We start from the raw sequence: 21,919 nt of genomic DNA, 5'->3' as shown, positions 1-21,919 counted from the left end.
GGGCAGACCCAGTTGGTGAGTGGCCTGAAACTTATTTTGAGGGCCCTCTTTAGGAGCATGAGTTCGATTATACCTTTTACTTTGACAGATTTTACAGAAGCTTACAACCACGTGAACCCATCACTGGGGCTGCTTGTGGGCCCGGGAAGGGGCCTGTGAGAGGGAGGGGGCCCCAATGATTAGGCTTCATTAGCTTGACAGTAAATCCATTCCTGCTCTCATAACCACCAGCCGCCTTGCCTGGAATGATGCTCTTCCCTTCCAAACCCGCTTATTCCCTCTGTTCCATTTTAATATAAGTGTGATTGTTGCTAAATATGAAAGACGTGTTTGCAAACGCCTGGAAGCTTTAGCCCTGGCTAAGAAAGATCTAGGATGCACATTTATGAAGGATGTAGCCGTTACCTCTCACAGATCTAAATACAGTCATTTGATGGTTCATTCGTTGGTCCATCCATGCAGCCACCTATCAACTTAACTAATATACCCAAGGTATTCTGCCTTCGAGAACATAAATACAGAGTGATAGCAAAAACTCTTGAACAAAGAAAATCATGCTACTAAATATAGCTAGAGTTTGGTGGAAGAACAAGGATATTTACAGCTTCTCAATTGTTAGGTTTATCTGAAGCTGTCTTCAAAACTGTGACTGTCTAATAAAGAACCATTCAGAGCTTTTGATGTCTGCATATTTCTAGGTATTCCAGAATTAGTGAATGGCGTCATTCTCTGGTTAATAGTAGTTAACAGTTACAATATTTTTAAAAATCGATTAAATATACCCTGCTATGATATTAAAAGTAAGTTTCTACTTAAGAAAAGAGTATCTTTGTGTGAAAATTCTAGTGAATTTAGGCCTGTGACTTTTTTATTATTCTTTGATAAACCATTAATTTTAATAAACTGTGGAACTCATAACAACTTTTAAGACTCTTTTATAACCCAAATTTTACCTTTATGTGGGCCCCCAGGATTGGCTATTGGCTCCATTGCCCTACTGCTTTTTAAGATTTATGTCTTCTTGGAGGCTTATTTTCCTTTAAACATTAAATTGGGGATGTGAAAAATGATTTAAGGGCTTCCCTGGTGGCGCAGTGGTTGAGAGTCCGCCTGCCGATGCAAGGGACACAGGTTCGTGCCCCAGTCCGGGAAGATCCCACATGCTGCGGAGCGGCTGGGCCCATGAGCCATGGCCGCTGAGCCTGCGCGTCCGGAGCCTGTGCTCCACAACGGGAGAGGCCACAACAGTGAGAGGCGCGTGTACCGCAAAAAAAAAAAAAAAAGATTTAAGAATGTAAATCCCAACCAAGGGGTATAAAATTCCTGACTTATTCAGGCCTTCTGCAGTCTGCCCTCACTTTCCTCACTCTCTTCATTCAGTGTAGCTTCTACTGTTCCCCACATACACCCTCTCCTTGGGTCACCCAAGCCTCTTCACTCTTCTGCAACACATTTGGTCCTCCCCATCTCTGGTCTTTGCCAGTCTTGTTTCCCTCTTCCTTATCCATCTAAATCCTTTCTTCTAAGGCGGCTTAATTACCATTTCCTCCCGCCTTCTCAGGAGGCAGCTTGCCCTAATGTTTTCCTTCTTTTAACTTCTGTTGGCCCTAGAGTAGTCCCCCAGAAAGCATGGCATATTCTCTCATTATTCAAAGTGTGTTGCCTATTTTCATGTTCATTGGTTCATTCATTTCTTGGTAAATATTTCAATCACCTTCTGTCTGCCAAGTACTGTTTTGGGTTGTTAGAGATGTGGTGATGAACAAGACTGAGAAAGTCCATGCCTTCTTAGAGTCCACATTCTAGCAAGGGAGACATAATAGCAAGGACATACGTAAAGGCAAGAACATAAAGGCAAGGACTCTACTTAGTATGTTTTATATTCCCTGAAGCAATTAGTACACTTTATCCCTGTTATAGGAAAGGTTTTAAGATTTGTATTTGGAGCACATTTTGAAAGACATGATAAATGACATGATAAATGAAAGATAGGATAAGATATGAATCCACAGGGCTTATGGAACCAAACAGTTTTTAATAGAAGAAAGTCAAGCTCTAGAGATTCAGACATCAGTTGATATATCAGATAGCTGACTTTCATTTCAGGACAGGCTTCTTCTCAGGCATGCATATACAGTGTCTGTAGACACTGACATGGTGAGTAGGCATTTATCTGTCCTTTGTCAGGTTGAAGAGGAAGGTTAGAAGAAGGTAACTGAGATAAGAAAGCTGAGGGCTCTCTAGAAATTTTCTGATAAAATACACCTGTTAGTGAGTTTTGCTAGAGTCATGGTAACGGAATCTCAAGAACTGCTGAGGATTCTAGAGATACCACAGTCCTGTTTCCTTCTGTTGCTATCTTGGATATGGGAAAATGAAATACCTAAGTGTACTTTCTATTACTAACGTTTTTTATTTGCTTGACACATTTGTAGAAGGGCTCATATCCCTACTACTTAGTGTTTCTTCACTGAAGAAACCAGCTCCCACAGGGTGAATGTTACCTAGTTTTAGATATTGTGCTAGAGTTCTCCTTTTTGTGTTTATATGAGCCAGATTTTAAAATTTGGGGGGCATGGTATTTTTAGGGGCCCTCTTAAACTGCAGCAAATTAAAAATTAAGGCCTTTTCTTATAGAACAATTTGTGTTCACTCTTTGGACATGTTGATCCTGACTTTTTATCAAGGTCAAAATCTCACTACCAAAAATTGGCCAAGTTCTATATTGATAACCAGGTGTGCATGTCAGACTACTGCATCCTCTGTGAAAATGCCTTCCAGTTTTAACAGAAAAATCCCTCCATCATAGAAATTTATATCACAGAACGTACATATCAAATAAAAATGTCTTAGTTTTCAAAGGAGTTCCTCACTTTAAAATGGACAAGAGGGAAATCTTTAAAACTTTTTTTGGAGAATGGCCATATGAGAATCCATTGCTAAAAGATAATTTATTTTTTACTTTAATAATGGACATGACTTATTTTCAGTATTTGGCTATTATAAACAGTGCTGCAATGAAATGTATCTGTACATAAACTGTACATTTGCAAGTAAGCGTATCTACAGAGCAGATTTTCAGAAGTAGACTGTCTATTCATGTGGCCTTATCAAACTGTGTAAATTACTAAAGTTTGTAATATATTATCATATCTGTTAAGACTAGTCTCTTGCCATTATTCTTTCTTCCTAGAATATTCTAAAATCATGTTGATATTTGTATTATGGTGACATTTTCATTGTGACTAAAAAAATATATATGAATTAATTTACTAAGACTTGACAGCTTATGTCTCCGAGTCTTCTATTCAAGAGCAGGAAGTTTTCTTTTTAAGCTTTTTTAGGTGTTTCACTAGCATTTAAAATGTTTCTTCATTTCTCTTGTTAAGTTTATTTTTAGAAACTACCTTTTTTTGTTTCTTTTATAAATGAGATCTTTCATTATATTTTATAACTGGTTATTATTTGTATGTATGTATAAAAAGAAAGCTATAGGGTTTTGTATAGCAAATGTTTAGTCACCTCAATGAGTTATTATTTCTAATACCTTGTCAACTTATTCTCTTGAGTTTTCCAAATAAACAATCACATCATCTGCAAATGATGGGAATTTTGTCTTCTTTCTGATTCTTGTATCTTTTTTCTTCTCTTGTATAATTTTATTGGATAAAAAAAAATCCCAGAATGATATTAAATATGTATCTTTGAGTCTGGCTTTGTTGGGAATCCTCTGGTGTTTCACCATTAAGTATGCATTAGCTTTTGAGTTGAAATAGAAATGATATTTTCTATCTTGTTAAGGACTTTTTTTTATTGATTCCTGTTTTTAAAAAGATTTTACCATAAATAAATATGGAGCTTTAGCAGATGTCTTTTCATCATGTATGGAGATGATCAAATTGCTTTTCTTGTTTCAGCTACAAGCTCTACAAATTATTCTAATACTAAAGTTTGAGAACTTCTGCTCCAGGTGGTCATTTCTGTGATTCTGAACTGACTTTAAAGCTGATCCCATCCTCTGGCTTTATGCTTTTGTTTGTAACTTAGCCGAAATAAACTTATTTCAGAGTCCAAAAGGAAGACACTGATTAATTTTTTTACTAATTATATTTTCCATTTCAAATATCCCTGATTCTATGATTATGACTAGTCCAACTTGTGTTATTCATTTCAATGTAATAAAATGTAGTTTAGCATCTGATACATGTAAGGCACTGTGATGGGCTCTTTAGGGGTTACAAAGATGAGTAAGTTGAGGTTTCTGCCTTAGGAAGCTCAAGATATGCAGGCAGATGAGAGATAGACACTGGCCCCGCCAGCAAGATGTAAGAAGAGTCTGCTCTCATTGGGTGATTCATGATGTGTAGAAAGAGACAAGCAGCCAGTTCAAGGTGGGGGGATCTGAGAAAGCTTTATGAAGGAGGTGGCTGTTGGGCTTTGGTTTAGCAAATGAAAAGCAAGGGAAGAAAAGCAGCTGAAGAGGGCATTCTAGGTATAAAAAGCAGGGAGGACACAATCAAAGGCATAGAAGTAGGAAAGATGTGTCTAGGCAAATTTAGTTATCTAATGTGATGAATGGAGAGAGGCTAGAGGCCACAGACCATTTAGGAAGTCATTGCATTGGGGCAGAGGGGGAGGTTAATGGGACAGATCGTGTAAAGGGACTTCTAAGGTGTCGGGCAAGGTTCTGTTTCTTGATCTGACTGGTGGTAACAAGGGTATTTGCCAAATAATACTTAGTTAAGTCATATATTTATTTCACCTGGTTTTCTCCTTCAGTGTCTTATTTTACAATAAAAAGGGTTTTGTTTGTTTGTTTGTTTTAAAGGCTTCTCAGTGATTCCAGAGAAAGGGAAAGAGGTAGTCCAGGCCTGAATAAGAATGGAAAATGGTGAACAAAGAGGGGACCCATTCTGGAGATGTGACCGTGTGTGGGAACTAAAGAATACAGAAGAGTAGTAAGAGACAGCAGTTTGGGGCTTGCTGCATTCGAGGTGGTATAGAACATAAACCTGTATTTGCTTTGTGACAATAGCTAGCAAGCGGTGAAGAATAAAGGTTCAAATCTCAGGAAAGTGTTGTGCTAGAAGATGTGGAGATCAATTCAAGAGATAAGAGCAGAACTATGGAAACTAGAGTCAGAAGAGAAGATGGCCAAGGACAGCATTTTGGGAAATTACTATGTTTCAGGAGCAGCGTAATAGGGGCCTGGAAGGGATACTGAGAAAGGACTGGAGACAGGAAGGCTGGTTCAGGGTGGCGTGGTCTAATACTTCTTCTTAGTGGAAGCAGGTCCAGGATTGAGTGATCAGCAGTGTGAGCTGCTGCATGTTGCTGGAGGTCAAACAAATTGCAGAGCAGTTCTAGTGACTGTTGTGAGAAAGGTCATATTGCCAGGACAGGTGAAGCAACGAAAGTAGGCGCTTCCTGCAAGATTTGATGGCAAAGGGAAAGAGAGAAATAGAATGTGGACTAGAGGGAAGCAGAGTTGCAGGAGGAGTTGGGCATGTTGGCAGGCATGCCAGTACAGCTGAGAAAGAAGAAATAAGTATGATGGGGGCCAGTATTTGATGGAGCAAGGACCTAGAGCAGTGCTTCTCAAAAGTAGGGCCTCCAGACCAGTAGCATCAGCATCACTTGGAAATTTGTTAGAAATGCAGATTCGCAGGCATCTCAGTTTGTCTCACTCCAGACATACTAAATCAGAAACTCTGGGATTAAAACCCAGCAATCTGGGCTTCCCTGGTGGCGCAGTGGTTGAGAGTCTGCCTGCCGATGCAGGGGACACAGGTTCGTGCCCCGGTCCGGGAAGATCCCACATGCCGCGGAGCGGCTGGGCCCGTGAGCCGTGAGCCGTGGCCGCTGAGCCTGCGCGTCCAGAGCCTGTGCTTCACAATGGGAGAGGCCATAACAGTGAGAGGCACGCGTACCGCAAAAAAAAAAAAACAAAAAAACCCAGCAATCTGTGTTTTAACAAACTTTCCGAGGATTCTGATGCATGCTCAAGTTTGAAAGTCAAGAGGAAGGAATGGTTTTATCCTGCCCATAGGTTGGGAGGTGGTTCTCTTTGACAGGACGAGTGACCCTACTTAGAAGAGAAAAGATGAAGAAAAAGATGATATCAGATAATCCCAGGCTCTCAGCAAGGTCATCTGCTGAGAAATTTTTTTCAGTGTGAATTTTAAATCACAAGGTAGGAGTCCTATCAGAAATTGACTTGGCTTTGCATTTCAGGTTGAAACTCCAGCCTCAAAGCCAGAATGAAAAGACGTAAGTTAGTGCAAGAGTAAGGAAGGGAAACTAATATTTATTGAGCAACTATGGTACACTTTTTGTATACCCTGTCTTATTCAGTTCATTATCGTTGTGCAATGCAACCATTACTGTCTCTTTTTTATACTTGAGGGCATCTCTCAGCTTCACTGGCTTGTAAATGGTGGAGCTGAGATTTGAACTCAGAGCTTTCTAGCTGCAAAGCCCATTATTCTTTCTACTGTACTATACCTGTTAAACTTACCAGGTTTGACATGCCTGTCGCTATTAAGATATTTAAAGCATGAGGAGTCCTGCAATGACTCTTGGTTTTATATTTCTATCTGTAGAATGGTACTTTGCTTTGTAATGCATTTCGAACAGAAATAAGATTTTGACATTATGATGAAATAAAATGGAGACACATACATTTTACTTTAATGTCAATATAATTACAAGTAAGACGTTGACATGATTTGGGTGTTTGGTCAAACCATCCTTTACATCTTTATATATGAATTGTTATGCCTTAGATTGTAAAGCTCATATGGGGCAAGGGACCTAGTTATATGTATGTATATACCCTGCTGTCTTTCAGAAAGCATTTTCTTTTTAATTTTTAGTTATGGTGAAATTGGTATCCAATAAACTGTATGTATAATTTTATAAGTTTTGAAATTTGTGTACACCCTAGAAACCATCACCATAATTGAAATGCTAAACATGTCTATCACCCCCTGCCTCAAAGTGTCCTCTTGACCCTGGGTAGCCCCTCCTTTCTGACCCTTGAAGTTTCCTCCCTTTCTAGGAAACCACTGATTTGCTTTCCCTTACTCTATATTAGTTTATATTTTCTAGAGTTTTAAATAAATGAAATCATTCAGTATGTGCTTTTATTTTTCAGTGTTCCTTCAGTCAGTAAAATTATTTTAACATCACCTATGTTATTGCATGTATCAATAGTTCTTTCCTTTTTTTTCCTGAGTAGTCTCCCATTGTATGGCTAAACCTCAATTTTTTTATCCTTTCGCCCATTGATGAACTTTGGGTCGTTGCCAGTTTGGGGCGTTACAAGTAAAGCTGTTATGAACATTTGCGTAGATGGATATGCGCTTTGCATGGGCATATACTTTAACTTCTCTAGGGTAGATACCTAGGAGTGGAACAGCTAGATCATGTAGAGGCATATATTTAACTTTTAAAGGAAGCTGCCAAACGGCTTTCGAAAGTGGTTGTATTTTATATTCCCCTCCGTGGTATCGGAGAGCTCCATTTCTCCACGTTCTCCTCAACTCTCAATGTGCTCAGTCTTTTAAATTATAGCCTTTCTAACAGGTGTATAGAGGTATCTCATTGGGGTTTTAATTTGAATTTCCCTAATGACTAATGATGTTGGATACCTTTTCACGTGCTTATTTGCCACTCTTGTATCTTCTTTGGTGATGAATCTATTCAAATGACTTACCCATTTTTTAAAAAATTGGATCTCTTATTTTCTTATTATTAACATACTCAGAGTTCTTTATATGTTCTGGATATAAGCTCTCTATCAGATACATGATTTGCAAAGATATATGGTATTTTCTCCCAGCCTGTGGCTTGTCTTTGCATTCTCCTCCTAGCATCGTTCAAAGTGCAGAAATTTTTAATTTTAATGAAGTCCAGTTTACCAATGTGTCCTTTTATGCATCATGCATCTTGTGTCATATCTAAGAAATCTTTTCGGCCTGTGTGCATGCGTGTTGCGTGATGCTGGGGCACAGTCTCTTAGCTCCAGAATTGCTCGGAGAGGGTTTAGGAAGGTGATGGGGACTTTGAATTCAGAACCTCCGTGTGGCTGTCAGGGTCTTGGTGCTCTGGATGGGTGTCAAACCTGAGCCTCGGAGGTGGGAGAGCCGAGTTCAGGACATTGGGCCACCAGAGACCTCCTGGAACCACATAATATCAATCGGCGAAAGCTCTCCCAGACATCTCTGTCTCAACTCTAAGACCCAGCTCCACTCAACGACCAGCAAGCTTCAGTGCTGGACACCCCATGCCAAACAACTAGAAAGACAGGAACACAACCCCACCCGTTAGCAGAGAGGCTTTCTAAAATCATAAGTTCACAGACACCCCAAAACACACCACCAGATGCGGTCCTGCCCACCAGAAAGACAAGATCCAGCACCACCCACCAGAACACAGGCACCAGTCCCCTCCACCAGGAAGCCTACACAAGCCACTGAACCAACCTTACCCACTGGGGGCAGACACCAAAAACAACGGGAACTACGAACCTGCAGGCTGTGAAAAGGAGACCCCAAACACAGTAAGTTAAGCAAAATGGAAAGACAGAGAAATACACAGCAGATGAAGGAGCAAGGTAAAAACCCACCAGACCTAACAAACGAAGAGGAAATAGGCAGTCTACCTGAAAAAGAATTCAGAGTAATGATAGTAAAGATGTCCAAAATCTTGGAAATAGAATGGAGAAAATACAAGAAACGTTTAACAAGGACCTAGAAGAACTAAAGAGCAAACCAACAATGATGAACAACACAATAAATGAAATTAAAAATTCTCTAGAAGGAATCAATAGCAGAATAACTGAGGCAGAAGAAAGAATAAGTGAACTGGAAGATAAAATAGTGGGAGTAACTACCGCAGAGCAGAAAAAGAAAAAAGAATGAAAAGAATTGAGGAAAGTCTCAGAGACCTCTGGGACAACATTAAACACACCAACATTCGAATTATAGGGGTCCCGGAAGAAGAAGAGAAAAAGAAAGGGACTGAGAAAATATTTGAAGAGATTATAGTTGAAAACTTCCCAAATGCGGGAAAGGAAATAGTCAATCAATTCCAGGAAGTGCAGAGAGTCCCATTCAGGATGAATCCAAGGAGAAACACACGAAGACACATATTAATCAAACTATCCAAAATTAAATACAAAGAAAAAATATTAAAAGCAGCAAGGGAAAAGCAACAAATAACATACAAAGGAATCCCCATAAGGTTAACAGCTGATCTTTCAGCAGAAACTCTGCAAGCCAGAAGGGAGTGTCAGGACATATTTAAAGTGATGAAAAAGGGGCTTCCCTGGTGGCACAGTGGTTAAGAATCTGCCTGCCAATGCAGGGGACACAGGTTAAAGCCGTGGCCCGGGAAGATCTCACATGCTCAGAGCAACTAAGCCCGTGCACCGCAACTACTGAGTCTGCACTCTAGAGCCCGCGAGCCACAACTACAGAGCCCACATGTCACAACTACTGAAGCCCACACAACTAGCAACTACTGAAGCCCACACAACTAGAACCTGTGCTCCACAACAAGAGGAGCCACCGCAATGAGAAGGCCACACACTGCAAAGAACGGTAGCCCCCGATCTCTGCAACTAGATAAAGCACACGCACAGCAACGAAGACCCAACACAGCCAAAAATAAATAAGTAAAATCAATTAATAAAAAATAAATAAGTAAAGTGATGAAAGGGAAAAACCTACAACCCAGATTACTCTACCCAGCAAGGATCCCATTCAGATTCAAAGGAGATATTAAAACCTTTACAGTCAAGCAAAAGCTAAGAGAATTCAGCACCACCAAACCAGCTTTACAGCAAATGCTAAAGGGACTTCTCTAGGCAGGAAACACAAGAGAAGGAAAAGACCTACAATAATAAACCCAAAACAACTAAGAAAATGGTAATAGGACCATATCAGTAATTACCTTAAATGTAAATGGATTAAATGCTCCAACCAAAAGACATAGACTGGCTGAATGGATACAAAAACAAGACCCATATATATGCTGTCTACAAGAGACCCACTTCAGACCTAGGGACACATACAGACAGAAAGGAAGGGGATGGAAAAAGATATCTCATGCAACTGGAAATCAAAAGAAAGCTGGAGTAGCAATTCTCATATCAGACAAAATAGCATTTAAAATAAGAGGAAAAGAGGCAAAGAAGGACACTACATAATGATCAAGGGATCAATCCAAGAAGAAAATATAACAATTGTAAGTATTTACGCACCCAAAAGAGGAGCACTGCAATACATAAGGGAAATGTAAACAGTCATAAAATGGGAAATCGACAGTAACACAATAATAGTAGAGGACTTTAACACCCCACTTTCACCAATGGACAGATCATCCAAAATGAAAATAAATAAGGAAACACAAGCTTTAAATGATACATTAAACAAGATGGACTTAATTGATATTTATAGGACAATCCAAAAACAACAGAATACACTTTCTTCTCAAGTGCTCATGGAACATTCTTCAGGATAGATCATATCTTGGGTCACAAATCAAGCCTTGGTAAATTTAAGAAAATTGAAATCGTATCAAGTATCTTTTCTGACTACAATACTGTGAGACTAGATATCAATTACAGGAAAAAACTGTGAAAAATACAAACACATGGAGGCTAAACAATACACTATTGAATAACCAAGAGATTGATGAAGAAGTCAAAGAGGATATTAAAAAAATACCTGAAACAAATGACAATGAAAACACGATGACCCAAAACACATGGGATGCAGCAAAAGCAGTTCTAAGAGAGAAGTTTATGGCAATACGATCCTACCTCAAGAAACAAGAAAAATCTCAAATAAACAACCTAACCTTACACTTAAAGCAATTAGAGAAAGAAGAACAAAAAACTCCAAAGTTAGCAGAAGGAAAGAAAGCATAAAAATCAGATCAGAAATAAATGAAGGAAACCATAGCAAAGATCAATAAAACTAAAAGCTGGTTCTTTGAGAAGATAAACAAAATTGATAAACCATTATCCAGACTCATCAAGAAAGGGAGAAGACTCAAATCAATAGAATTAAAAATGAAAAAGGAGAAGTAACAACTGGAACTATAGAAATACAAAGGATCATGAGAGATTACTACAAGAAACTATATGCCAATAAAATGGACAACCTGGAAAAAATGGACAAATTCTTAGAAAAGCACAACCTTATGAGACTGAACCAGGAAGAAATAGAAAATATAAACAGACCAATCACATGCATTGAAATTGAAACTGTGATTAAAAATCTTCCAACAAAAAAAAGCCCAGGACCAGATGGCTTCACAGGCAAATTTTGTCAAACATTTAGAGAAGAACTAATACCTATCCTTCTCAAACTCTTCCAAAATATAGCAGAGGAAGGAACATGCCCAAATCCATTCTACGAGGCCACCATCACCCTGATACCAAAACCAGACAAGGATGTCACAAAGAAAGAAAACTACAGGCCAATATCACTGATGAACATAGATGCAAAAGTCCTCAACAAAATACTAGCAAACAGAATCCAACATAACATTAAAAGGATCATACACCATGATCAAGTGGGGTTTATCCCAGGAATGCAAGGATTCTTCAATATACACAAATCAATCAATGTGATAAACCATATTAACAAACTGAAGGAGAAAAACCATATGATCGTCTCAATAGATGCAGAAAAAGCTTTTGACAAAATTCAACACCAATTTATGATAAAAACCCTCCAGAAAGTAGGCATAGAGGGAACTTACCTCAACACAATAAAGGCCATATATGACAAACCCACAGCCAACATCATTCTCAATGGTGAAAAACTGAAACCATTTCCACTAAGATCAGGAGCAAGACAAGGTTGCTCACTTTCACCACTGTTATTCAACATAGTTTTGGAAGTTTTAGCCACAGCAATCAGAGAAGAAAAAGAAATAAAAGGAATCCAAATCGGAAAAGAAGAAGTAAAACTGTCACTGTTTGCAGATGACATGATACTATACATAGAGAATCCTAAAGAGGCTACCAGAAAACTACTAGAGCTAATCAATGAATTTGGTAAAGTTGCAGGATACAAAATTAATGCACAGAAATTTCTTGCATTCCTATACACTAATGATGAAAAATCTGAAAGAGAAATTAAGGAAACACTCCCATTTACCACTGCAACAAAAAGAATAAAATACCTAGGAATAAACCTATCTAAGGAGAGAAAAGACCTGTATGCAGAAAACTCTAAGACACTGATGAAAGAAATTAAAGATGATACCAACAGATGGAGAGATATACCATGTTCTTGGATTGGAAGAATCAACATTGTGAAAATGACTATACTACCCAAAGCAATCTACACATTCAGTGCAATCCCTATCAAACTACCAATGGCATTTTTCACAGAACTAGAACAAAAAATTTCACAATTTATATAGAAACACAAAAGACCCCGAATAGCCAAACCAATCTTGAGAAAGAAAACCGGAGCTGGAGGAATCAGGCTCCGTGATTTCAGATTATACTACAAAACTACAGTAATCAAGACAGTATGGTACTGGCACAAAAACAGAAATATAGATCAATGGAACAGAATAGAAAGCCCAGAGATAAACCCACACACATATGGTCACCTTATCTTTGGTAAAGGAGGCAAGAATATACAGTGGAGAAAAGACAGCCTCTTCAATAAGTGGTGCTCAGAAAACTGGACAGCTACATGTAGAAGAATGAAATTAGAACACTCCCTAACACCATACACAAAAATAAACTCAAAATGTATTAAAGACCTAAAGGTAATGCCAAACACTATAAAACCCTTAGAGGGAAACATAGGCAGAACACTCTATGACATAAATCACAGCAAGATCCTTTTTGACCCACCTCCTAGAGAAATGGAATTAAAAACAAAAATAAACAAATGGGACCTAATGAAACTTAAAAGCTTTTGCACCGAAAAGGAAACCATAAACAAAACGAAAAGACAACCCTCAGAATGGGAGAAAGTATTTACAAACGAAGCAACTGAGAAAGGATTAATCTCCAAAATATACAAGCAACTCATGCAGTTCAATATCAAAAAAACAAACAACCCAATCAAAAAATGGGTGGAAGACCTAAAGAGACAGTTCTCCAAAGAAGATATACAGATTGCCAACAAACACATGAAAGGATGCTCAACATCACTAACTATTAGAGAAATGCAAATCAGAACTACAATGAGGTATCACCTCACACCAGTCAGAATGGCCATCATCAAAAAATCTACAAACAATAAATGCTGGAGAGGGTGTGGAGAAAAGGGAACCTTCTTGCACTGTTGGTGGGAATGTAAATTGATACAGCCACTATGGAGAAGAGTATGGAGTTTTTCCTTAAAAACTCAATATAGAACTACCATACAACACAGCAATCCCACTACTGAGCATATATCCTGAGAAAACCATAATTCAAAAAGATGCATATACTGCAATGTTCATTGCAGCTTTACTTACAATAGCCAGGACATGGAAGACCTAAGTGTCCATTGACAGATGAATGGATAAAGAAGATGTGGCACATATATACAATGGAATATTACTCGGCCATAAAAAGAAACGAAAAAAAAAAGAAACGAAATTGAGTTATTTGTAGTGAGGTGGATGGACCTAGAGTCTGTCATACAGAGTGAAGTAAGTCAGAAAGAGAAAAACAAATACTGTATGCTAACACATATATATGGAATCTTAAAAAAAAAGAAAAGAAAAGGTTCTGAAGAACCTAGGGGCAGGACAGGAATAAAGACGCATACATAGTGAATGGACTTGAGGACACGGGGAGTGGGTAGGGTAAGCTAGGAGAAGTGAGAGAGTGGCATGGACATATATACACTACCAAATGTAAAATAGATAGCTAGTGGGAAGCAGCCACATAGCACAGGGAGATCAGCTCGGTGCTTTGTGACCACCTAGAGGGGTGGGAGAGGGAGGGTGGGAGGGAGACACAAGAGGGAGGGGATATGGGGATATATGTATACGTATAGCTGATTCACTTTGTTATACAGCAGAAACTAGCACACCATTGTATAGCAATTATACTCTAATAAACATGTTAAAAAAAAGAAATCTTTTCTTTTTAAAATTTTGTTGTTTTTTTATCATCTTATTAAACATCTTTGGCCTTCATATCTACCTAATCTACACATTCTATTCAGAGAACAACTTAATGTAGGGACCTGTTTCTTTAGTGCCTTCTGTGTGCCAGTCTCTCTGCTAAGTATATCCATACACAATTCATTCAAATGATATATTTATCGAGCAGCTATTATGTGACAGGGACTGTTCTAGGCAGTGGAAATACATCATGGTACAAAACAGATTTTAGAAATCTCTGTCCCTAGTGTGCTTCTACTGGAGAAAGAGAATTTAAAAAATTAATAGTTTATTTATATAGCATATTAAATGGTAATAATTGCTATAGAAAAATAACGAGCAGGTTAAGGGGGTTCAGGAGTACTGGAGTGGAAATGAATGATTGCAGTTTTAAGTAGAATGGTCAGGGTAGGCAGCTCTGAGAAGGTAAGACACTCAAGCACACTTGAAGGAGGTAAGGGAACAAGCCATAGGGGTATCTGGAAACAGAGCATTCACACAGAGTAAGTGGCCAATTTAAAGGCCCTAAAGCAGAAGTGTATGACTGGCGTATTCAAGAAATCATAAGATCAGTGTTGCGAGAGCAAGGGGGAGAGGAATGGGAGATGAAGTCAGAATGGTAACTGGATTGCACAGGGTCTTATAAGTCATTGTAAAGACTTTGGCTTTTACTCTGAGTGAAGAGAGGAGCCATTACAAGGTAGTAAATAGAGAAGGCTCACGATTTGATGTCCATTTTAGAAGGATCACTCTGGCTGCTCCCTTGAGCAGAAATTGTAGGGTTATAAGCAATTAGGAGACTATACAATAATTCAGATGAGAGATGATGGTATTTTAGACCATGGTGGGAGCACTGGAGATAGAGAAAAGATGGATTTTGACATATTTCAAAAGTAGAACTAACTGCATTTCCTGGCATATTCAATGTGGGGTGTAAAAAAAATTAGGAGTCAAGGATATAGTCAAGGTTTTTGGCCTGAGCACCTGGAAAGATAGAATTAACAAGATGAGAAAAACAGTTATTGATATGAATTTGGGGAAAGATGATGAGGAATTCAATATTAGAGATATTAAGTTTGACATGTCTGTTAGACATCCAAGTGGAAATATTAAAAGTTGGATATATGAATCTGGAGCTCATGGGAGAAGTGCAGGCTGGTAGGTCAGATAAGATGAAGACTAAAAACTGAGCTGAATTTAGCAACGTGGAGACCTTTGGAAAGTTTGACAAGAGCATTTTTGGTGGAACAGTGGGGACAAAAGCCTGATTGGGAGGAGAGAATTTGAAAACAGATTTTAAACAACTTTTTCTTGGAGTTTTGCTGCAGACGAGGAATAAGGAAATGGAGCAATAACCAGAAGGGAGGATAGAGCAAAGAGAGGATATTTTAAGAGGGAAAAATAGCTGCTTGAATGTTTGAAAACTGGTGGAAATAATCCAGTAGAGAGGAAAGAACTGATAATATAGGCTAGAGAAGGAAGAGTTGCTAGAACTGTGCCGTAGAACAGACAAAAGGGGATGGCTCCTGTGTATAAGAGGAGGTACTGACTTTAGATAGGAGTATGACTAATTCGTCCATGATAATAGGCAGGAAACAGAGTATGTAGGTACAGATGCTGTTAGGAGTGTAAGTGTGGTGGTGGGAGTTTGTGGAAGTTCTCATCTGATTACAGCAGTTTTGACAGTAAAGTAGGAAGCAAGGTCATCGGCTTGAAAGTAAGGCTGAGGGAGGAAGTGTTAGAATTTTGAAAAGAGTGAAGGTGGTACAAAATAATGAGCTAGGAGACCAGAAGAGTCAATGGACAAGGGAAATGAAAGAATAACTGCCGGACATCAAGAATCCACTTGTGGTTCATGGTCATGCATTTTAAGCAAAGCCAGTCAGGATGCTTGTGTGCTTTCTCCAGCCACATTCAGGTGCACACATGTGGTCTTGGAGCAGGTGGAGAGCTGGATTTAGCAAATACGAGGACATGAGAAAGGGACGAGGGAGCGAAGGGGGCATGCGAGGGACTAGTTCCGATGGTTGGCTATGGGACCTACAATGGACAAGGAGGGAAGACAAATGTTAGGGAAGAGGAACAGTGACGTGGTGAGAGGATCAGCAGATTGTAGGCCAGTAGGATGGAAGAACGCTTGGAATGAGAGTCCCTTCTATAAGGGGTGAGCTGTGAAAGATAGAGGGGCTGTCAGAGAGTGGGTCAGGGTTGCAGTTATTGGTAAAGACGAGGACTGAGAGCAGGGCTACTTCATGAAGAGGCCATGGACTGGTACCAGTTTGTGAACTGTACATTACTGAGCTGCAATGAGGTAAGTTCAGAAATTGAAGGAAATGTTTAGAAACACTACTGTGACATCCAAGCCTATGATAAGTGGACTTGTATTCAGAATGTCTTTGCTTTTTAAATCTCATTTGTCTATTCATTTGTTGTTGTATTTTACAAAAGTAATGGTCTACAACAGATTGGCTGTAAACAACAACAAAAAATCTGATCCTGCCCCACAGCTGAAGCACTGCTCTAGCGTGCATGACTGTCACGTGACTGTCTGAGGAGGGTGGAGGGCAAGACCATCAGAGGAGAGGAGTTGGAAGGACTAGTTTCTTGAATATTGAAGTCACCGTCATCTCTAGCCTTCCGAGATAGAAGCCACCTGATTCCACCACTCTGGGGGGGCACTATTCTCATTGTTTGCCACGTGAACAACAGAACTCAGAGTACAGTGTGAATGGTGCCCTTAGATTGTTCACGAAGGTGGCCGTTGCTATCTCCATTTTACAGATGAGACAACAGACTCAGAGAGGTGAAATAATTGCCCAAGTTCACATAGCTAGTAAGGGAAGGAACCAATATTTGAACTTAGGTATGTCTGTCATGCCAAAGCTAGACTCTGTCCATACACCCCTCCGTCTTTGTCACCTGCTTACAGTTATGGGGACAGCATAGCCGTAAGCCTCATAAAAACTGGGGGAAAATGCCTTTTGGGAATGTGTTGTGGTCCATGTGGCTAAGATGAGCATTTCCATTTCTTTTAAAATCATGACTTGTTACATCTGCTGTGCTAACCCACAACCCATTGCTGTCTAGACCCATCTTTCCGGTTGGTCTTTGTTGAACCGAGAGGCTGAAGCTCCTCAGGAATCCAATATCCAATATCACCACAGGATTTCCTGCACTTTCTGTTCTTGTGCTTTAGTCATTACACATGTATTAGAAGCCTCTTCTAAATAATGGTTCATGAATGATAAAATGATGAATACTTTTAATACTTTTCTGCCCCAAATCTGTGCAATGGAGACGTTACTTTTATGATCTGAAAAGGTCTAGCATAGATCTATATTTTAAACCATCTTGTTCATGTGGAAACTCTCTAAGACTCTTAGGTCTCTGATGAGGGCTGAACAGGCCTGCTCTCTCACTGAGCCTGAGTCCCAGCTGCACTGGAAGCCTTGGCGTTTCCAGAAAAGTTGGTGTTGGTTGTTTCCCACTCTCCCCAGGTGCTTGGAGTATTTGAGAAATCAATCCAAAGAAAAAGCAGCATTAATCTCTTAGGGGTTTCCTGGTTTCCTCCATTTCTTGGCTCTCCAATGGGCCTGGGAAAGTACAACAACGCTACAGTTAATTTATAAAGCTCATGCATGTTTCACTGGACCTGTGAACAGAGAAGTCATCCACTTGTTCTGGAAGCCCTCCCTGGAGTCCTGAGTCTATATGCTTCCATAACACATAGGGCGTGGCGTCAGAATTATGGCGCTGCCTCTGTGAAGCATGGCCTGTGGTACATCACAGGGCCTGACACACAGTAGGTACTCACTAAGGATGAGTCGAATGAGTGAATAAACAACTGATGTTCAGTCTGTATAGGTATTTTTGTGGTGATGTGTTTAATCTTTTCTACCTTAAGCAAGTCACTAGCATGGATATATATTAATGTATATGAAAAGAACTTTGGGACTTATTTTTATATTCAAACATATGACTTTTCACCCAGAGAAGATATAGAAGAAATAAAGAACCCACCAAGATAAGCAAATAAAGCTGGACAGAGTAGGCTATGCTCACTCAGTTTAGTTTTAAATAATAATCAAAATAGATAATAGGAGCAGAATTTTACTTTGAAAAGTAATACTGCAAATCCCAGTTGATGTGGTGGGGAGAGGAGTCATTAAAATACTTTAATATGGTAAAATGCTAATTATCACAGTTATTCATTGAAAGTAACTTAAAATCTCTGGTTGGCATCATAAGCATAACTAGAATTTTCAAATACATGTTATTAATTATTGTTATTAATATGAGGTTTAAAACCTGATCCTTTTTGGAGACTAAGTATCAGGAGAGGTGAATTTTAAAATGTGCCTGAAAACTCACAGCAACCAAAGGAAAGTTGGTATTCTTTTCTTCCATCTTGCCAAAGTACTCATCACATTCATAAGAAATGCAACCGACATGCCAGGCACTAAGTTTCACATCATTTGTTTTTATAAGGCTGTATTCCAGTAGATGGGGAATACTTTGATTTTAGTATCTACTTCATTGATGTTAAGAGTCTAGGCTCATTCTAATGACCATGGTCAAGATAAGATATTTTTCCCTAGTTTGTCTACACAAACCTATAAGAACTAGCAAAAGCTTAACTATTGTATTTGAATAGAGAATTCTTCCTCTTCTAGATCTGAAGACTAAATAAAATATGGAACAGACAGTTACATGCCTAGTTTTTTTTATTATGCCTTTTGAAATAATTTGTATATACCTTTTAAATAATTTCAAGTGCCACAAAAAATAATGTTAATAGCTCAAAATCAAAAGTTAAAAAAAAAACCCTAAGTATAATTTTTAAAATCTTTTTCTTCTCAAGCGTTTTACGATGGGATAATGAGACAGATGTCTCTCAACTGGAAGGACATTTTGACATTGTTATGTGTGCTGACTGGTAAGTACATAAAAATCATAAAACTCCTGTTAGAAAAAATAGCTTTGCTGGAGTAATTGGGCTGTGCTGCTTTGCTGACGGCAAAGCAAAGTCAACAAATGAGGCACAAAGCTGCCTTAACCTCAACAAATTAACATTCATCTCCATGTGACAGTTATAAGGTAGTCTTCTATCACACAGTAACTTCTACCACATTATTTCCCAAAGATTGATTTTGAGAAGCATTTCCATTTTCTGGAATTGCCTCTGTTTCATGCTTGACGTATCAGTAAATGGACGACTTAGGCAAATTGCAAATAATTATGGCTCGGAGAGGAATAGTCTGGAGAAAAAGGAGTTTATCAACACAAACAGCTCAATTAGCTTACTTCTTAGGAGAGATCTGACTATTGATATAAGGGAATATATATATGTATGTGTGTTTGCACACATATACACTCCAGCGTATAAACATATCTGTGAAATATCTTTAGGGAAATAGCTTTTCTTAAAATGTATGTTTGCTATCTAGTATTTTCAATGTCTTCAATTATGATATTTAATTATACATAAAACAAGAATTATAAAATTACATTTTATTGTTATGCAAATAATAATAGTAAAATCTCTGTGAGATGCCTGCCTTTTAAAAATAATTTACATTAGATATTTAGTCTTCTGTTTTAGCCCAGTCTACTTATTGTTAATGAAAGTCTGATCCTAAGTTACAGGATAAATATGTATCAAACCTTAATAATGATTTCAACTAATCTTATGTATTTTCTTCGTGTATTGAATAATAATATGAGAAACATTGACAATTCACAAGTATTTTTCCTGTTAAGGGTAAAATCTTATTTGTAGTTTTATCATGATTTTTAAAATGACACTATGGATTTGAAAACACAAGTTCAGATTCTAAAGAAGTTCTATTATACTGATAAACCCAAACACAAGATCCATAACCCAGAGAACACTTTCCTTATGTAAGAGTTGAATGAATGCAATGAAGTTTTCAGGAAGTCTTTATTTTAAATTATTATTTAATAAGATTTTCAGTGGCTAACTTTCACCTAAGTCAATGAAATTAGACTTGCTTTCTGTTTTCTTCTGAAAAATACTTGTCAAGGAAACATAAATATTTTCTTCTATTCTTAGTTGAGATTTTCTAGTTTTTCATGGCCATTTTAGTCTCTCTGCACCCAGTTTCAGAAAACCTTTTTCCAGAAAAAGAGAGAAGCAGATTTTTGACTAATCATTGATATTGTGTCTCAATATTACAGCCCCTCATCTAATCAAAAATAAGGAGCTAAAACCTCACCATATGATTTGAGCAAGTAATTTAGTAAATGCTGTCCCTCACCAAATATGAGAAAGGATTCTCCAGGTTTCATTGCACAGATGAAGATAATGCAGGCAGGATTAGATCAGATTAAGCATGAAAGTCAGATCAGAGAGCAGCGGAAAGAGGGAAGAAGGGTAGAATCTTGGAGGTTTAGACGAGGGTCGCACATGGATGGGCTCTGATTCTGTGGGGAAGTCAGGTCTGGCCAAGAGATTTAAAGTTAATTTTGTCCTTTGCACAAATGTCAAAACAGCCTGGCTCTGTCATACCTTGTGTTATGACACTCACACCATGTCATCCTATTTGTACCAGGGAAGCAGAGGAAGTCAGATTTAAGCTCTTTTCTGATTAATGTTCTCAGTTAGGTTAAAAATAGCCACACAACATGTTTGAAAAATAGTCTTTTTTCCCTAGCCAACAACAGGATCCTGTACAACTGATATACATAATGCATATTCAGTTAAGCCTTTCATTACAAATACATAACATAATAATACAATGTTATACGTACACACACATACCATATACATAAATACACATCTAGTCACTATTGAGAATTTATGTATTCAAATGAACTAAATACACCAAGTTTCATTTTATAAATGGCTTTTCTATGCATGAATTGTTAAGTTTTCTTTTCCTCCGGTGTTGTCAGTGCCTGAATGTCAGCCTGTTTATAATTTCCCATTTGTAAATGTGAAACATTAAGCCACTCTCACTGCGATGCTGATACTATTTCCAAAAGAAATGCTTTGGTAATGGTCTGTCTTCATATTCACAGGGATGGGTAAGCTGTTCAGAAACTTAGAAAGTACAACGATGTTCATAATATACGTGTTGTGCATATAGCAGGGAAGCCCAGGATTCCATGTGTTCTTTATGTCCTGTTGGATTGATGTTTCTCTGTCAGAGTTATTGCACGGATGCTGCTTCTAGGGGCAGGCAGGCAGGCAGGCAGACCATGCTGCTATGTTTTTTTTTTAAAGAACGTCACAGAGGAGGAAAAGAAAGCTCTCTTTAGACACTACCTCCAAGATGAAACCTGAAATAGTCAGTGCCAGAAATAGGTGCCACACATAAATAGATCACGTTAAGTCTCACACCATCCTTGAGTCCTTGTCAGTCAATGAGATCTGGATTAGGCCACAGGAATATGAAGCAAGAGTTGGAGTTCAAATATTAGGTACATGGATTAAATTCTTACTGAAGCATTTCCAGCAAGGGTGGCATTGTCTGCTTCCCTGAATAGCTAACCAGTGGTACTGCTTGATCCCATTTACATGAAAACAAGCTCTATTCACAAACCTATTCCAAACCCACATTGTGGTTCAAGTAAAATGCACATGATTACAACGAGCAGCGATATGTTTATGTTGTTAAATCATTCAGATATTCATATATTTACATTCAAACATTCATAAACCTGTAGGCAATGGGGGAAATAACTCATTTCCCAGAAGAGACAGTCTCTTAGTTCACATCTAAATTTAGTAGCTCAACTAGATTATAGAATAAAGAGGCAC

At 38.4% G+C, this 21,919-nt stretch overlaps 1 protein-coding gene across 4 annotated transcripts in view; it reads left to right on the top strand.

Moving 5' to 3' along the window:
• Positions 1-21,919, top strand: part of CAMKMT (calmodulin-lysine N-methyltransferase) — a 403,748-nt gene that overhangs the window by 356,654 nt on the left and 25,175 nt on the right. For 2 of the 4 annotated variants that reach the window (XM_033838634.2, XM_033838635.2), the window contains one exon: positions 18,998-19,072. The exons of 1 other annotated variant lie outside the window; for it this stretch is intronic. In XM_033838634.2, coding sequence (XP_033694525.1) covers positions 18,998-19,072 — 75 coding nt within the window. Of the gene's footprint in view, positions 1-4,897; positions 16,448-18,997; positions 19,073-21,919 lie in introns of those variants that run through there. One more of the 4 variants, XR_012325713.1, reaches the window with a different exon arrangement.

This window comes from Tursiops truncatus, chromosome 14, assembly GCF_011762595.2.
Source record: "Tursiops truncatus isolate mTurTru1 chromosome 14, mTurTru1.mat.Y, whole genome shotgun sequence".
NCBI lineage: Eukaryota > Metazoa > Chordata > Mammalia > Artiodactyla > Delphinidae > Tursiops > Tursiops truncatus.
This window is presented reverse-complemented; position numbering and strand designations above follow the sequence as displayed.